At 39.3% G+C, this 16,662-nt stretch overlaps 1 protein-coding gene across 1 annotated transcript in view; it reads left to right on the top strand.

Moving 5' to 3' along the window:
• The first annotated feature begins 417 nt into the window (after positions 1-417).
• The window catches only part of LOC118753011 (dynein heavy chain, cytoplasmic-like), a 31,040-nt gene continuing 14,795 nt past the window's right edge, over positions 418-16,662 (top strand). The window contains 20 exon segments of the mRNA XM_036487859.1: positions 418-719; positions 1,371-1,980; positions 3,712-4,546; positions 4,605-4,804; positions 4,864-5,267; positions 5,338-5,443; positions 5,927-5,965; positions 6,189-6,344; positions 6,401-7,325; positions 7,397-7,961; positions 8,045-8,603; positions 8,605-9,435; positions 9,503-9,625; positions 11,377-12,429; positions 12,759-12,794; positions 13,004-13,788; positions 13,929-14,302; positions 14,362-14,549; positions 14,625-15,820; positions 15,930-16,654. Of these exon segments, the coding sequence (XP_036343752.1) occupies positions 418-719; positions 1,371-1,980; positions 3,712-4,546; positions 4,605-4,804; positions 4,864-5,267; positions 5,338-5,443; positions 5,927-5,965; positions 6,189-6,344; positions 6,401-7,325; positions 7,397-7,961; positions 8,045-8,603; positions 8,605-9,435; positions 9,503-9,625; positions 11,377-12,429; positions 12,759-12,794; positions 13,004-13,788; positions 13,929-14,302; positions 14,362-14,549; positions 14,625-15,820; positions 15,930-16,654 (10,012 nt within the window).

Genomic DNA, 16,662 nt, shown 5'->3' with positions numbered 1-16,662 from the left:
GTAGTATCTTGCTTCTTAGACTTAAAGAGGGCGTTTGAAACAATCGATCGAAATGAATTGCTAAAGATAATGGATAAAATGGGGATTAAGGGAAAAGCTTTGGAATGGTTTCGTAGCTACCTGAGTAACAGAAAGCAGAGGACGGTAATTGGAGACGCAGTTTCATCGGTTGTTGATGTTAACATTGGGCTGCCGCAAGGCTCAGTACTTGCTCCGATATTGTTTATAATTTATATCAATGATATAAAAACTTGTTTGAGACATTGTAAAATAAGTCTTTTCGCGGATGATGCTTTAGTTAGCATTAGCGACAAAAATGTAGATTGTGCTGTTTTGAAAATACAAGAAGACTTAAATAATTTATATAAATGGCTGTGCATCAGAAAGCTAAAACTTAATATTGATAAAACTAAGTATATGATATTCCACAAGAACCACAACGTTGTAAACCATAATACTTTAAGCCATTCTAGTCTGAAGATAAAAACCAATGCAATTGAAAGAGTAGATCAAATGAAGTACCTAGGTGTAATAATTGATGAGAAACTAAGTTTCGTAGAACATATGAATCATTTAGAGAAGAAAATTGCACAGAAAATAGGATTTATGTGTCGAGCATGTAAGGATATTAGCCAACATCACAAAATATTAGTATATAGATCAATTATAGAACCGCATTTTATTTACTGCCCAACAATACTACTGTTAACAAATGATACGTTAATTAACAAACTCCAAATACAGCAAAACAAAGCAATGCGTTTGATACTAAAATGCTCTTATAGAACATCAAAAAGTATTATGCTTCCTATGTTAAATTGGCTTAGTATTAAACAATTAATCTGTTATTACACATTGAAATTTATACATTACATAACACAGGGAATGTTACCAAATTATCTGAGTGATAGGATGCAGTACAATCATGAGATCCATAACTATGGAACTAGGAGTTGCAGAAATCTAAGACTGCCCAAATTAAGAACCGAGTTCGCAAAAAAGACTTTAGAATACGTAGGTTATAAAATGTATAATGAACTACCAGCAGAGATAAAAGACTGTGAAAACGTGGTTAAGTTTAAAAAAAAACTATTTTTATATTGTAAAAATTTAAATATGTAATATTAATTAAACAATGAATTTACTCATTTCTTTTAATGAAATAGTTTTAAGAAACAATTATGAATTTTGTAAACACTGGATGTATTATACAATGAATTAGGCTTTTTTGGAGGTAATAAATGAAATAATAATAATAATAATAATAATAATGACGCCCAAACGCGCCCCCTCCTCCTCCGCCCCATGCTTTCGGCCGGAAGTTTTTCATATCTTTTATATTTGAAAATAAAATTGCTTTTATATTATAGTATTACGCGACTAAATAAAGTTTATTTCATTTCAGAAGATGAGAATGAACAACCCGCCGAAGGGGAAGAGGAGAAAGAGTTTGTGAACTATCAAATTAGTAATGATGTACACTTTACCAACAGCCGTATGGCTTCATTGGCATGCATCAAGCGTGGTGCCGTAATTGAAGCAGACAAATCTATACATTCCCAGTTGCGCCTGATTAATTTCTCCGATGGTTCACCGTACGAGACGTTGCATGCATTCATTTCAAAGTCCTTGGCGCCTTACTTCAAGTCTTACGTTAAGGAATCGGGACGTGCAGATCGTGATGGTGATAAAATGGCGCCTTCTGTTGAAAAGAAGTTGGCCGAGTTGGAGATGGGCCTTTTGCATCTACAGCAAAACATAGACATACCAGAAATAACGTTGACGGCACATACTTCTGTAAATGCGGTCATACGTAAATGCGCTGATGAAAACCGCAAGGCAAAAGTGGCTGACTTTGGTGACAAAGTAGAGGATTCGTCATTTCTTAATCAATTACAAAATGGTGTAAATCGTTGGATTAAAGAAATCAAAAAGGTTACCAAGTTAGACCGTGATCCATCATCGGGCACAGCTCTACAGGTATAAAAGATTTCCTTACCACCATATCAATACTAATCGGTACTACAATCCAATAGTCATGAAATACCAGCAAACCTAACAAAAGCTAGTGTATGTTGTAGCTATGTAGCGTATAGTTCCTGAACCCTCCATTTTTATTGTATTTAAAAATAACCGTTAAGATCGTACTTCATGATTTATTTATTTATTTATTTGTTACAGTCTTGCGACTTAAAAGTACAGATAGGTATTTTTAATATATAACAAAGTATGCGTATATGTAAGTTTAAATTTTCAATTACAAAGCTGTTTATGTTTCTAAAACTATCAAATAACCTATATAAATGTATATTGTCTAACTAGTTTGGTAGCTGGCGAGGCCTAGTCTCCAGTCTACCTTTAAATATGTACTATGTGCAGCAGGCGGAAAGACCTTGTTTCCGCTCCGCGTTGCACTTATCTATTAACAGCTCGACTATTTTTCATCCAATATTAAAAACCAAACAAAAATATTCAACACGGTGCTTAAGGTGGAAAAATGTGTGTATCAAATTTAGTCGAGATCGGTCAAATAGTGAGATACGCATATATGATATAAGCGGGCAGCACCCGCCCATTTTCCTAAAATTTTATGAAAAACGAATTTTGTGTTAATGAACCATATACAGTATCGGTCATATCTATAGCACGCCATTTCAAAGTGATATTGTGTGCAACTTAAGTTAATTTATTTATTTTTGAGAATTTTCAATTAAAATACAGTTCTTTCTCTAACAAACCCCATATAAATCCAAGTTTAACAATTTGTAGAAAACTTCAAAAAAGTGCAACAAATTTTCACCTAAATTTCAAACTTTTTTCTCAGAAGTGTTTGAATTTTTCTGAATACACAGTTTTATAGCCCAATGAATTTTAGTCTGATAATGTGCAAGTTTCAAGTGACTGAAAGTTACCGTTGATTTTTTAGAATTTTTTTCTCCAAAGGTGTTGCGGCTTTCCTCCATATACAAATAAATTGAGTTTATTCATTATATGGAAGCCAATGCGACAAAAAAAATTCTAAAAAATTAACGGTACTTCGTACCTACTTGAAATTTGCACATTATCAGATTAAAATTGCAGGGGCTAAAAAACTGTGTACTCGAAAAAAATCTAACACTTCCGAGAAAAAAGTTTGAAACTTAGGTGAAAATTTGTTGCACTTTTTTGAAGTTTTCTATAAATTGTTAAACTTGGGTTTATATGGGGTTTGTTAGAGAAAGGACTGTATTTTAATTGAAAATTATTAAAAATAAATAAATAAACATAAGTTGCACACAATATCACTTTGAAATGGCGTGCTATAGATATGACCGATACTGTATATATATGTATATATCAAATTTGAGTATATATTGATGAATTCCTTAGTCACACTGCTCAAAAAATCTGAACGTCCGGCACATATACACAAATAAATTTAAGGCACTATTTCTGCTTAAATTGCTTAACTTCGACAATTCTTATGCAATTTCTTTGAGTGGGGTATCCATTTATTCGAAAATAGATGTTGCATCAAGTACGAACATAACGGTTGTTTAAAAAAAAAAATAAAAATGGAGGGTTCAGGAACTATACGGAACCTACTTTTATGTTGTACTCGACCATAGCTACAACCTACACTAGGTTTTGTTTCAAGTATATTTCATGACTTTTTTTGTACCACCGTGTAATTATTGGGAATTTCTTCTTTTTTTTTTAATTTACAAATAGGAAATATCATTTTGGTTGAACTTGGAGCGCGCTCTGTATCGCATCCAGGAAAAGCGCGAATCACCAGAAGTTGCCCTCACACTAGACATATTAAAACATGGCAAACGTTTCCATGCCACCGTGTCGTTTGATACTGATACCGGCCTAAAACAGGCCTTGGCTATGGTTGCCGATTATAATCCCCTAATGAAGGATTTTCCCATTAATGACTTGCTATCTGCTACCGAGCTAGAGAAAATTCGCCCAGCAGTGCAGCAGATTTTCTCACATTTGCGCAAAGTACGTAACACTAAGTACCCAATACAACGTTGTCTCAAACTCATCGAAGCTATTTCACGCGATTTGTCACAACAACTACTAAAAGTGCTGGGTACACGTCGGCTAATGCATATTCCTTTCGATGAATTTGAACGTGTCATGAATCAGTGCTTTGAAATATTCAGTTGCTGGGACGACGAGTACGATAAATTACAAGGTTTATTGCGCGACATTGTAAAGAAGAAGCGAGACGAGCATTTGAAGATGGTCTGGCGCGTATCACCTGCGCATAAGAAGCTTCAGACACGCATGGAGCATATGCGCAAGTTCCGTCGCCAACATGAACAATTGCGTACTGTAATTTTGCGTGTGTTGCGCCCTACCAAGCAAGCACAAAATAATGATACCAATGCTGTCGAAACCAAGCAACCATATAGCCTGGAAGCGGCTGATGCTAATGCTATTGAAGAGGTAAACTTGGCATATGAAAATGTCAAAGAGGTAGATTGCTTGGATATAACCAAGGAAGGATCAGAAGCGTGGGAAGCAGCTGTGAAACGTTATGAAGAAAAAATTGGTAAGTAGATTGAGGAATATTTATTGATTTAAAATGTTTTAAAATTGTGGCTTTGTAGATCGTGTCGAAGCACGCATCACAGCACATTTGCGTGATCAACTCGGCACTGCTAAGAATGCAAACGAAATGTTTCGTATTTTCTCGCGCTTCAATGCGCTTTTTGTGCGTCCGCACATACGTGGTGCAATACGCGAATATCAGACACAACTTATACAACGTGTAAAGGATGATATTGATGCATTGCACGAGAAGTTCAAGGTTCGTTTGAAAATCACCGCACCGGTAAACAATTTTGAACACATTTTAATTACATTTAGGTACAATATCCACAAAGCAAAAGCTATCGTCTTTCCACTGTGCGCGATTTACCACCAGTAGCTGGATCCATCATTTGGGCACGTCAGATCGATAACCAATTGACAATGTATTTGAAACGCGTAGAAGATGTGCTGGGCAAGGGCTGGGAAACGCATTTGGAGGGACAAAAACTAAAAGCAGATGGCGATAGCTTCCGCGCCAAGCTCTCGATTTCTGAAGTATTCCAGGAATGGGCACGCAAAGTGCAGGAACGTAATTTCGGCAATTCTGGTCGCATTTTCACAATTGAATCAGCACGTTCGCGTACCGGACGTAGCAACGTTTTAAAATTGCGCGTTAACTTTTTGCCAGAAATCATTACGCTCTCAAAGGAAGTGCGCAACATTAAGAATTTGGGATTCAGGTTTGTATCTTAAAAATATCTCGTAACTATTTGAATAGATTTTATGTTTACCCATTTACTGTGTTTTTAGAGTTCCACTTACTATCGTAAACAAGGCACATCAAGCCAATCAGATTTACCCATATGCAATTTCATTGATTGAGAGCGTTCGCACCTATGAGCGCACCTTGGAAAAGGTATTATTATGTGTTTAATTGAATTTCGCACTGATTTAACACTCATACATATACGCCCACTACACCATACTCACATTATTTAATATTTTTTCTAAACTTTTAATACTACACTTTTCATAAGTACATGCATGCTCCGCGTGCAGCTTGTAAATTTTAACTTATTAAAAAAAAATAAAATTTGTATTTATTTACTTAATGGTAGCGATATTTTGCGCTAATTTCCACGTATCGATTTATGTTGGTTTAGTTGTAACAAAAACATGCTTTATCTTCGCTTGGTTTTAGTTTTAGCTCAAAGCCCGAAAACATTACACACATTCGATTCACTTCCACATTAAATAAAAAATCTGCTTAATTTTCAATATCACTTTGTAACAATCAAACGCTGTACAAGTTTTTTTTTTAATTAAACTTTGCATTAAACTCGCAATGAATTTACTCTCTCAACAAACAATGTCGAATACCTCCCTCTCTTACATGCAGCTAAATAATAGGAGTTTAGCACAAAATTCAGTATTCAAGGTAGTGTTATTGTTAATAAATGTCTCTCAAATAGAACTATAGTATGTATACAATCATTTGCACTTAGAATATTTAATAATTGTAATCAAATTCTAAAATAAAATCAAAAAAGTATTCACATTCTATAGTTACTGCAAGCGCATGCTTTGTACATAAAAAAGCAAACTTCACGCACAACTTTTCCAAGCATCCGCATATTTAGTTACTTTTTCTTACTTGCTAGATTGAAGATCGCGCCAGCATTGTTCCACTAGTTGCTGGCTTGCGCAAGGAAGTGCTAAATTTAATTTCCGAGGGAATTGGACTGGTCTGGGAGTCGTACAAACTCGATCCGTATGTTCTACGCCTGTCAGAATGTGTTACACAGTTCCAAGAAAAAGTGAGCTAGTGTGTTATCATATAAAAACTTTTAATCAACCAATATATTTTCCCCAGGTCGAGGACTTGCTCGTCGTCGAGGAGCAATTGGACGTTGATGTGCGCTCGCTAGAAACTTGTCCTTACAGCGCTGCTACTTTCACCGAAATCTTATCGAAAATTCAACATGCCGTTGACGCTTTATCACTCAAACAATATTCCAATTTAAATGTTTGGGTTACACGTCTGGATGAGGAAGTTGAAAAGAAGTTAGCTATGCGTCTTCAGGCTGGTATACAAGCTTGGACTGAAGCTTTAACTGGTAGCAAGAAGGAGCGCGATCTCTCCATGGACACTGATGCCCCAGCACAGCCAACACACAAGCTTGGTGGTGAGCCACAGATTCAGAATGCTATTCATGAGATACGCATTACCAATCAGCAGATGTACTTGTATCCCTCAATCGAGGAGGCACGTTTCCAAATTATGCAGCAGTTGTTCGCATGGCAAGCAATTGTTACTTCGCAGGTGCGCCTGCAGAGCACACGCTACCAAGTCGGTTTGGACAAACTTGCTCCCCCTACTTATCGCAATTTGTTGACTAAATTGCCAGAAACTATGATTTTGGAGAATGCTTATGGCGCAATTGAAAATAAAATTAGTGAAGTGCGTAATTATGTGGAGGAATGGTTGCGTTATCAGAGCCTATGGGATTTGCAAGCCGATACTTTGTATGGCCGTTTAGGTGAAGATGTTAATTTGTGGATTAAATGTTTGAATGATATTAAGAAATCACGCACTACCTTCGACACATCTGATACACGCCGTGCATATGGACCGATTGTAATTGACTACGCTAAAGTGCAGGCTAAGGTAACCTTGAAATACGATTCATGGCATAAGGAGGCATTGGGTAAATTTGGCACACTGCTCGGCAATGAAATGACTACATTCCATTCGAAGGTATCGAAGTCGCGTACTGATTTGGAGATGCAAAGCATTGGTAAGTTTGACAAAAGCTATCTATCTGTAAAGCCTTTCACATTCGCTTTGTTTTGCTTTCTGTTAAAACAGAGGCCGCCAGCACTTCTGATGCCGTAAGCTTTATCACTTACGTGCAAACGCTCAAAAAAGACATGATCGCTTGGGACAAACAAGTTGAAGTATTCCGTGAAGCACAGCGCATACTCGAGCGCCAACGTTTCCAATTCCCTAACAACTGGTTGCACGTTGACAACATCGAAGGTGAATGGTCCGCCTTCAATGAGATCATCAAACGCAAAGATACAGCCATTCAAACACAAGTGGCCAGCTTACAAGCTAAAATTGTAGCCGAGGATAAGGCTGTTGAGACGCGTACTATTGATTTCTTGAACGATTGGGAGAAGAACAAGCCAACTGGCGGCAAAATACGACCAGATGATGCATTACAACAATTGCAATTGTTTGAGACAAAATATTCACGTTTGAAGGAAGAGCGCGATAATGTGGCCAAGGCCAAGGAGGCACTGGAATTGCAGGAATCCGCTATACCTAACAATAGTTCGGAACGTATGAATGTAGCTTTGGAAGAGTTGCAGGACCTGCGTGGTGTCTGGAGCGAGCTCTCCAAGGTTTGGACACAGATTGATGAGACTAGGTGGGCATTTATAGTCTTTCTAATGTGTATAATAATACATACATATAAGTACATATTTACTGTATATATATATCTATCTTTAGGGAGAAACCTTGGCTTTCGGTACAACCCCGAAAATTGCGTCAACAACTCGAGGCTATGATGACACAGCTGAAAGAATTGCCGGCACGTTTGCGCATGTACGAATCATACGAATATGTGAAGAAACTAATTCAAAGCTATATTAAAGTGAACATGATGATCGTTGAATTGAAGTCAGATGCACTCAAGGAGCGTCACTGGAAGCAACTTACCAAACAGCTACGTGTTAATTGGGTCATATCCGATTTGACACTTGGACAAGTTTGGGATGTTAACTTGCAGAAGAACGAGAACGTAGTAAAGGACATTATACTCGTTGCTCAGGGTGAAATGGCACTGGAAGAATTTTTGAAGCAGGTGCGCGAATCTTGGCAGAGCTATGAACTCGATTTGATTAATTATCAAAACAAATGTCGCATCATACGTGGTTGGGATGACCTCTTCAATAAAGTTAAGGAGCATATCAATTCCGTTGCTGCTATGAAACTCTCACCGTATTATAAAGTTTTCGAGGAGGAAGCACTAACCTGGGAAGAGAAATTGAATCGTATAAATGCACTTTTTTGACGTTTGGATTGATGTACAACGCCGCTGGGTCTACTTGGAAGGTATTTTCTCTGGAAGCGCTGATATTAAAACACTTTTGCCGGTGGAAACATCGCGCTTCCAAAGTATCAGCTCCGAGTTTTTGGGTTTAATGAAAAAAGTAACCAAGTCACCGAAAGTAATGGATGTATTAAATATACCAGCTGTGCAGCGTTCACTAGAACGTCTTGCTGACCTTTTGGGTAAAATCCAGAAGGCTTTGGGCGAATATTTGGAACGAGAACGTACCTCGTTCCCACGTTTCTACTTCGTAGGCGATGAGGATCTTTTGGAGATTATTGGCAATAGCAAGAATATTGCACGTTTGCAAAAGCATTTCAAGAAAATGTTTGCTGGTGTTGCTGCTATTCTCTTGAACGAGGATAATACTGTCATTTTAGGTATCTCTTCACGCGAAGGTGAAGAAGTAAAATTCATGAATCCAGTTTCGACCGTCGAACACCCAAAAATCAATGAATGGCTTTCCCTGGTTGAGAAACAAATGCGTTTCACTCTGGCATCACTTTTGGCACAAGCCGTACAAGATATTAAACAATTCCGTGACGGCAAAATTGATCAACAAAAATATATGGAGTGGTGTGACAAGTATCAGGCTCAAATTGTTGTACTTGCAGCGCAAATTCTCTGGTCCGAGGATGTGGAATCGGCTTTGCAACAAGCATCTGAGAGTAATAATTCAAAGCCCATGCAGCGCGTGTTGGGTACCGTGGAGTCTACATTGAATGTGCTCGCTGACTCAGTGTTGCAGGAACAACCGCCACTGCGCAGACGTAAATTGGAGCATTTGGTACATATTGAAAAGCTTATACACAGCCTATTTAAACTAATTAGTTACTTTTTTTAATTTCTTTCAGATCAATGAATTTGTTCATAAGCGTACAGTAACACGACGCTTGACTGCCAATGGAGTTACCAGTCCCAAATCTTTCCAATGGCTTTGTGAGATGCGTTTCTACTTCGACCCACGTCAAACTGAGGTAAATATTTCCACTAATAGTACCCCGTCAACCCTCTAGAAACAATGAAAAGTATTTATAGAGTTCTGCATTTATCACAAAATAATATAATCAAAATTAGTATAAAAAATAAAATTACCAGCACAATTCTGAATACTCCCAGGGAGTTTGTTCTCCGGGAATTTGTTTCTCTCGAGAAAGAAATCCTCCAATAATTAACTCCCAGGAAGTAGCATTTTCCCCGAAAATTTGGAAGGAGAAAATTCAATCTTCGCAAGAGCTGTTTGATACTTTTTTGACAGCTCAACTCCGCCATTTAATATATAAATAATCCGCAGGGAATTTTTATTCATGATAGGAGGAAAGGGAAAAGAGAGAAAACTCCCAGGGAGTTCCTGTTCAGAATCGGCCTGAATATAAGAATGGTTATTTCTAAATCATCTAAAGACGTTTCCTCACTACGAGTATGACATCGAAGCTGTTATCTACGTATTTGTCAATATTACTGATGATTTTATCGAAATCATCGATTTATACGCAAAAAATTGTCGTTATCGATATAAAAATCTTTTCGGTTATCGAAATATGTACTTGTATCGATATATTTTCCACTGGTTTATTATCGAAATATCGTTCAACAGTTTTGTCGATATTTTTTGGTTATCGATATAGTTTCGTTATCGCATTCGCTCCAATCAGAATATGTACATACATACATACATATCGTCTTTTAAAGTACAAAACAGCATATCGTCATTTTGCAAAACCGCGTAACTGACATTTGCTGCCAAAAATTGGATTTGCTCATACAAGCTCTTGGCTCAATCCTTATCCATTCGTCCTGAAATGTACCAGCCAGTAATGCGATTGCTTTATAATAAAGAGAACCATTTTGAAATATGAGTGTTTTACTCTCTAGAAAATAATTTATGCAACCTCACATACGCGGTATTGAATTATCTTGATACGCGGTTTTGCATTTTGTTGATACGCGGTTTTGTACTTTAAACGACGATATGTCCGCCTAAAACCGAAAATCGCGGATTGACGTTGGACTGACACGCACCCATAGACAACATGTTGTGTGTTTCGTTTTGTTCCCATACGTATATAAAACAGAAACCTCCCTACAGTAAAATTTAGAGACAGTCTGGCAAAGCGCTAGTTCCGAACTACATATTTCAGAACTATCTCTGCTCTACCAGAGATTTCAATAAAAGTTTCTAAGAGTTTTACGCGAAACTCTGGTATACGTGTGACCTTTTATTCCCTTTCTTATTAACACACCCGATGAAACCTTTAGCTTAGAGAATGATAAAAAGCGATTCGAATTCTATGTACGTAGTTCTCTAAGGTAGAAGATTAGAAGACGATTAGCTAAACTTTAGAGAATTATAGCATTTTCTACAAAAAGGGGACTTAGTCTTCGATATCGAGAAAAGAGTTAGATATCTTATCGTATTCTAACGTTGAATTCTAATTGGTTTCTAATGTCTAGTGTTTTTCTAAACATTCTCTAATCTAATTCCAACATAGTTCTCTAACCTCATTTTCGATTCGAGAACTACATTAGAATTCGAATGTAAAATGAAAACGATTCTCTAACGTTTCTCTAACTGTGTTTGCTGGGACTTAAGCGCCATCAGTGTGTGTAAGTGTTGGTTTTAAGAGAATTTATTTTAATGTATTAGAGATTCGGGTAGTGGCTTAAATTTAGATTTTCCTGACCAAAAAAAAAAATAAAAAACAAAAACCACTTATTTTTTACATAGGTTCTCCAACAACTCACCATTCACATGGCCAACGCTCGTTTCTACTATGGCTTCGAATACCTAGGCGTACAGGATCGCCTCGTACAGACACCTCTCACTGATCGCTGCTATTTGACTATGACTCAAGCTCTGGAATCACGTCTAGGAGGATCGCCTTTCGGTCCAGCCGGTACTGGTAAAACTGAATCCGTTAAAGCGCTCGGCAATCAACTTGGTCGCTTTGTACTCGTCTTCAATTGTGATGAGACATTCGACTTTCAAGCAATGGGCCGTATCTTTGTTGGTTTGTGTCAAGTTGGCGCATGGGGTTGCTTTGATGAGTTCAATCGTTTGGAGGAGCGTATGTTGTCTGCCTGTTCACAACAAATTCAAACAATACAGGAAGCATTGAAGTATGAAATGGATAGCAATAAGGAAAGCATTACTGTTGAGTTGGTTGGAAAGCAGGTGCGCGTCTCGCCTGACATGGCCATATTCATTACCATGAATCCTGGTTATGCTGGCCGCTCCAATCTGCCCGATAACTTGAAGAAACTCTTCCGTTCACTGGCTATGACCACACCGGATCGCCAGCTTATCGCCGAGGTGATGTTGTTCTCACAAGGTTTCCGCTCAGCCGAGAAGTTGGCCTGTAAGATTGTACCATTCTTTAAGCTTTGCGATGAGCAGCTTTCGAATCAAAGTCATTATGATTTCGGTTTGCGTGCGCTTAAATCGGTATTGATATCGGCTGGTAATGTTAAACGTGATCGCATTATGAAGATCAAGGAAAGCTTGCGTCAGCGTGGTGAGGAGAATATTGATGAAGCCTCGGTAGCTGAAAATTTGCCTGAGCAAGAGATTCTAATTCAATCGGTTTGTGAGACAATGGTACCCAAGTTGGTGGCAGAGGATATACCACTGCTATTCTCGTTGCTAAGCGACGTCTTCCCGAACGTTGGCTACACACGTGCTGAGATGAAGGGTCTGAAAGAGGAAATACGCAAAGTATGCCAAGAAGATTACCTGGTTTGTGGCGAGGGCGATGAGCAGGGCGCTGCTTGGATGGAAAAAGTAAGTGATAATATACGTCGAATTTTATGTAGTTGTTTTATTTGTAGTAAAATGTGTTGGTGCAGCGTGTGAAAGCTGTGAAGGAGTGATTTAAATTTATTACCAATATGATTTTGTATACCTCTCCGAGAAAAACTTATTTTGGAACACCTCCTTCGCACGAATATTTGTGATTGCGCTTCTCGTATTTTGTGTAAACTGATGTGTATACTTAGAGATTCAAAAATTATTAAGAAAAATTTCCTAATGTATGCACTTTAATATTTAATCAATGCTTGCTTTTCACGCGCAATTACCGAAAATCACAATGAATAACGTCTATAAAACAGAATGCGCAAGGATTCGGTGAAACGTGGGTGGAAAAAGTAAGACGCTTAACCCTATCCAATTCTTTAGTTCACATTTGTATACCAAGCAAGTTTAATTAGTCAAAATTATTATGAGTTGCTTTCATACTTTTATTAATTGCCAAATTCATATTCCAATAACTTAAGCTTGCTCGCAATAATTTTTTATTTTCGATATCCTTCGTTGCCGTTCATATTCTAATATGTTTGCCATTTTTTATAAAAAGGTACTACAATTATACCAAATCTCTAACCTCAATCACGGTTTGATGATGGTCGGTCCATCTGGCTCGGGCAAATCAACTGCCTGGCGTACACTACTCAAAGCATTGGAACGTTTCGAGGGTACTGAGGGAGTTGCGCACGTCATTGATCCCAAAGCAATTTCGAAGGAGGCACTCTATGGTGTCATGGATCAGAATACCCGCGAGTGGACAGACGGATTGTTCACGCATGTACTCCGTAAAATCATCGACAACGTGCGTGGTGAAATCAATAAGCGCCAATGGATTATTTTCGATGGAGATGTCGATCCCGAATGGGTAGAGAATTTGAATTCTGTGTTGGACGACAACAAATTACTGACACTGCCGAACGGTGAACGTCTATCGCTGCCACCAAATGTGCGCATAATGTTTGAGGTGCAAGATTTGAAGTTTGCCACACTCGCTACAGTCTCGCGTTGTGGCATGGTATGGTTCTCCGAGGATGTTTTGTCCACTGAGATGATATTCGAGAATTATCTCTCACGATTGCGTAGCATACCACTGGAAGATGGCGATGAAGACTTTGTTGGCGCTGTCAAGCCTTCGTCCAACAAGGACAAAGAAGAAGAGGTCTCTCCCTCATTGCAAGTACAGCGCGATATCGCATTGTTGTTGCAGCCATACTTCTCGGCAGATGGCATTGTGGTGCGCAGTCTGGAATATGCCATGGAACAAGAGCATATTATGGACTTTACACGTTTGCGTGCGCTTAGCTCACTCTTCTCAATGCTGAATCAAGCTGCAAGGTAAGTTAACACATTTCTCTAATTAAAGTCGTCTCTACCCGCAATGAGCCGCCAACTTAAATGCGTATATATACATATATCGATAAATATCAAAAATGTACAAAATTGTTTAATAAAATACTCCAATTAATTTTTTTTAGAAATGTGCTCCACTTTAACTCCCAACATCCAGACTTCCCTTGCTCCAACGACCAATTGGAGCAGTACATACCCAAAGCACTTATTTATTCAGTACTCTGGTCCTTTGCTGGTGATGCTAAGCTCAAAGTGCGCACTGATTTGGGTGATTTTGTACGCAGTGTTACTACCATTCCACTGCCTGGCGCTGCCGGTGCCCCCATCATTGACTACGAAGTTAGCATGAATGGTGAATGGGTGCCGTGGTCGAACAAGGTACCGGTTATAGAGGTTGAGACGCACAAAGTCGCTTCACCAGATATTGTTGTGCCCACATTGGACACTGTGCGTCATGAATCGCTGTTGTACACTTGGCTAGCGGAGCATAAGCCATTGGGTGGGTGATAAAAACATAAAAAAATGTTTTCCAACCACTAATATCTTTTGATTTCTTAGTATTATGTGGTCCGCCTGGCTCTGGCAAAACCATGACACTCTTCTCAGCACTGCGCGCTTTACCCGATATGGAAGTGGTTGGTTTGAATTTCTCATCAGCCACAACACCGGAGCTTTTACTGAAAACTTTCGATCACTACTGCGAATATCGTAAGACTCCTAACGGTGTTGTGCTTTCGCCAGTACAGGTGCGTCATTACTTCACATCCAGTTTTTCCTTTATTTAATTAATAAACATATTTACTCTTATAAACAAAATCCAGATTGGCAAATGGTTGGTACTCTTCTGCGATGAAATCAATTTACCCGACATGGACACCTACGGTACTCAACGTGTGATTTCATTCTTGCGTCAACTTGTTGAACACAAAGGATTCTATCGCGCCAGTGATCAAGCTTGGGTCTCCTTGGAGCGTATACAATTCGTGGGCGCTTGTAATCCTCCCACAGATCCAGGTCGTAAGCCCCTTTCGCATCGTTTCCTACGTCATGTGCCCATCATTTATGTCGACTATCCTGGCGAGACTTCGCTCAAACAAATCTATGGCACTTTCTCACGTGCAATGCTACGTATGATGCCCTCATTGCGAGGCTACGCTGAACCACTTACCAACGCTATGGTCGAGTTTTATTTGGTTTCACAGGATCGCTTCACACAGGACATGCAGCCGCACTATGTGTACTCGCCGCGTGAGATGACACGCTGGGTACGTGGTATTTGCGAGGCTATACGTCCGCTTGATTCGCTACCAGTGGAGGGTTTGGTGCGTTTGTGGGCGCATGAGGCGCTACGCTTGTTCCAAGACAGGCTGGTTGAGGAATCAGAACGCCGTTGGACCAATGAAAATATTGATATTGTTGCACTCAAACACTTCCCTGGTATCAATCAAGAGGAGGCATTGACACGCCCCATTTTATATAGTAATTGGTTGTCCAAGGACTACATGCCGGTCAATCGCGAAGAATTGCGAGACTATGTGCGTGCTCGCCTTAAAGTTTTCTACGAGGAGGAGCTCGATGTGCCGCTCGTCTTGTTCGATGAAGTTTTGGAGCATGTTTTGCGTATTGACCGTATTTTCCGTCAGCCCCAGGGACATCTGTTGCTGATTGGTGTGTCTGGTGCAGGCAAAACTACACTTTCACGCTTCGTCGCCTGGATGAATGGTTTGTCCATCTTCCAAATTAAGGTGCACAATAAATACACGAGCGAAGACTTTGATGAAGATTTACGTTGTGTGCTGAGACGTTCGGGCTGCAAGGATGAGAAGATAGCATTCATTTTAGACGAGTCGAATGTTTTGGATTCTGGTTTCTTGGAACGTATGAACACGCTGCTGGCTAACGGTGAAGTTCCCGGTCTGTTCGAGGGCGACGAATACACTACTTTGATGACACAGTGTAAGGAAGGAGCACAGCGCGAGGGCCTGATGTTGGACTCCAGCGATGAGTTGTATAAATGGTATGCTGGAATTGATATTTAATTGATACATAAAAGTAACGTTTACTTTGAGTCAAACTTGCAAGTAAAACATACTTAATTCTTTACTCCTCTCTCTCCTTCCACACAGGTTCACCCAACAGGTTATGCGAAATTTGCACGTCGTCTTCACCATGAACCCATCCACAGATGGTCTAAAAGATCGCGCTGCCACTTCACCTGCTCTTTTCAATCGTTGTGTGCTCAACTGGTTCGGAGATTGGTCCGATTCCGCACTCTTCCAGGTTGGTAAAGAGTTCACTACACGCGTGGACTTGGAAAAGCAAGGCTGGTCTGCTCCCGACTTCTTCCCGTCTGTATGTCCTTTGGTACCAGCACAACCCACTCACCGCGATGCTGTTATCAACAGCTGTGTGTACGTACACCAAACTCTACACCAAGCCAATGCACGCCTCGCCAAGCGTGGTGGACGCACAATGGCCGTTACACCACGCCACTATTTGGACTTTATTCATCACTTTGTCAAATTGTACAATGAGAAACGTAGTGATTTGGAAGAACAGCAGTTACATTTGAATGTTGGTCTCAATAAGATTGCGGAAACTGTTGAGCAAGTGGAGGAGATGCAGAAGTCTTTGGCCGTAAAGAAACAGGAATTGCAGGCGAAGAATGAGGCGGCTAATGCTAAGTTGAAGCAAATGTTTAAGGATCAACAAGAGGCGGAGAAGAAGAAAATACAATCTCAAGAGATACAGATACGTTTAGCCGATCAGACGGTTAAGATTGAAGAAAAACGTAAATATGTCATGGCCGATTTGGCACAAGTGGAACCGGCAGTTATAGAGGCGCAACAAGGTAAACGC

This window comes from Rhagoletis pomonella, unplaced genomic scaffold (assembly GCF_013731165.1).
Source record: "Rhagoletis pomonella isolate Grant_MI unplaced genomic scaffold, Rhpom_1.0 Rhpom_scaffold_02049, whole genome shotgun sequence".
Classification (NCBI taxonomy): Eukaryota; Metazoa; Arthropoda; class Insecta; order Diptera; family Tephritidae; genus Rhagoletis; species Rhagoletis pomonella.
Note: the sequence above shows the minus strand (reverse complement) of the source record. Positions and strands in the feature narration are given on the sequence as shown.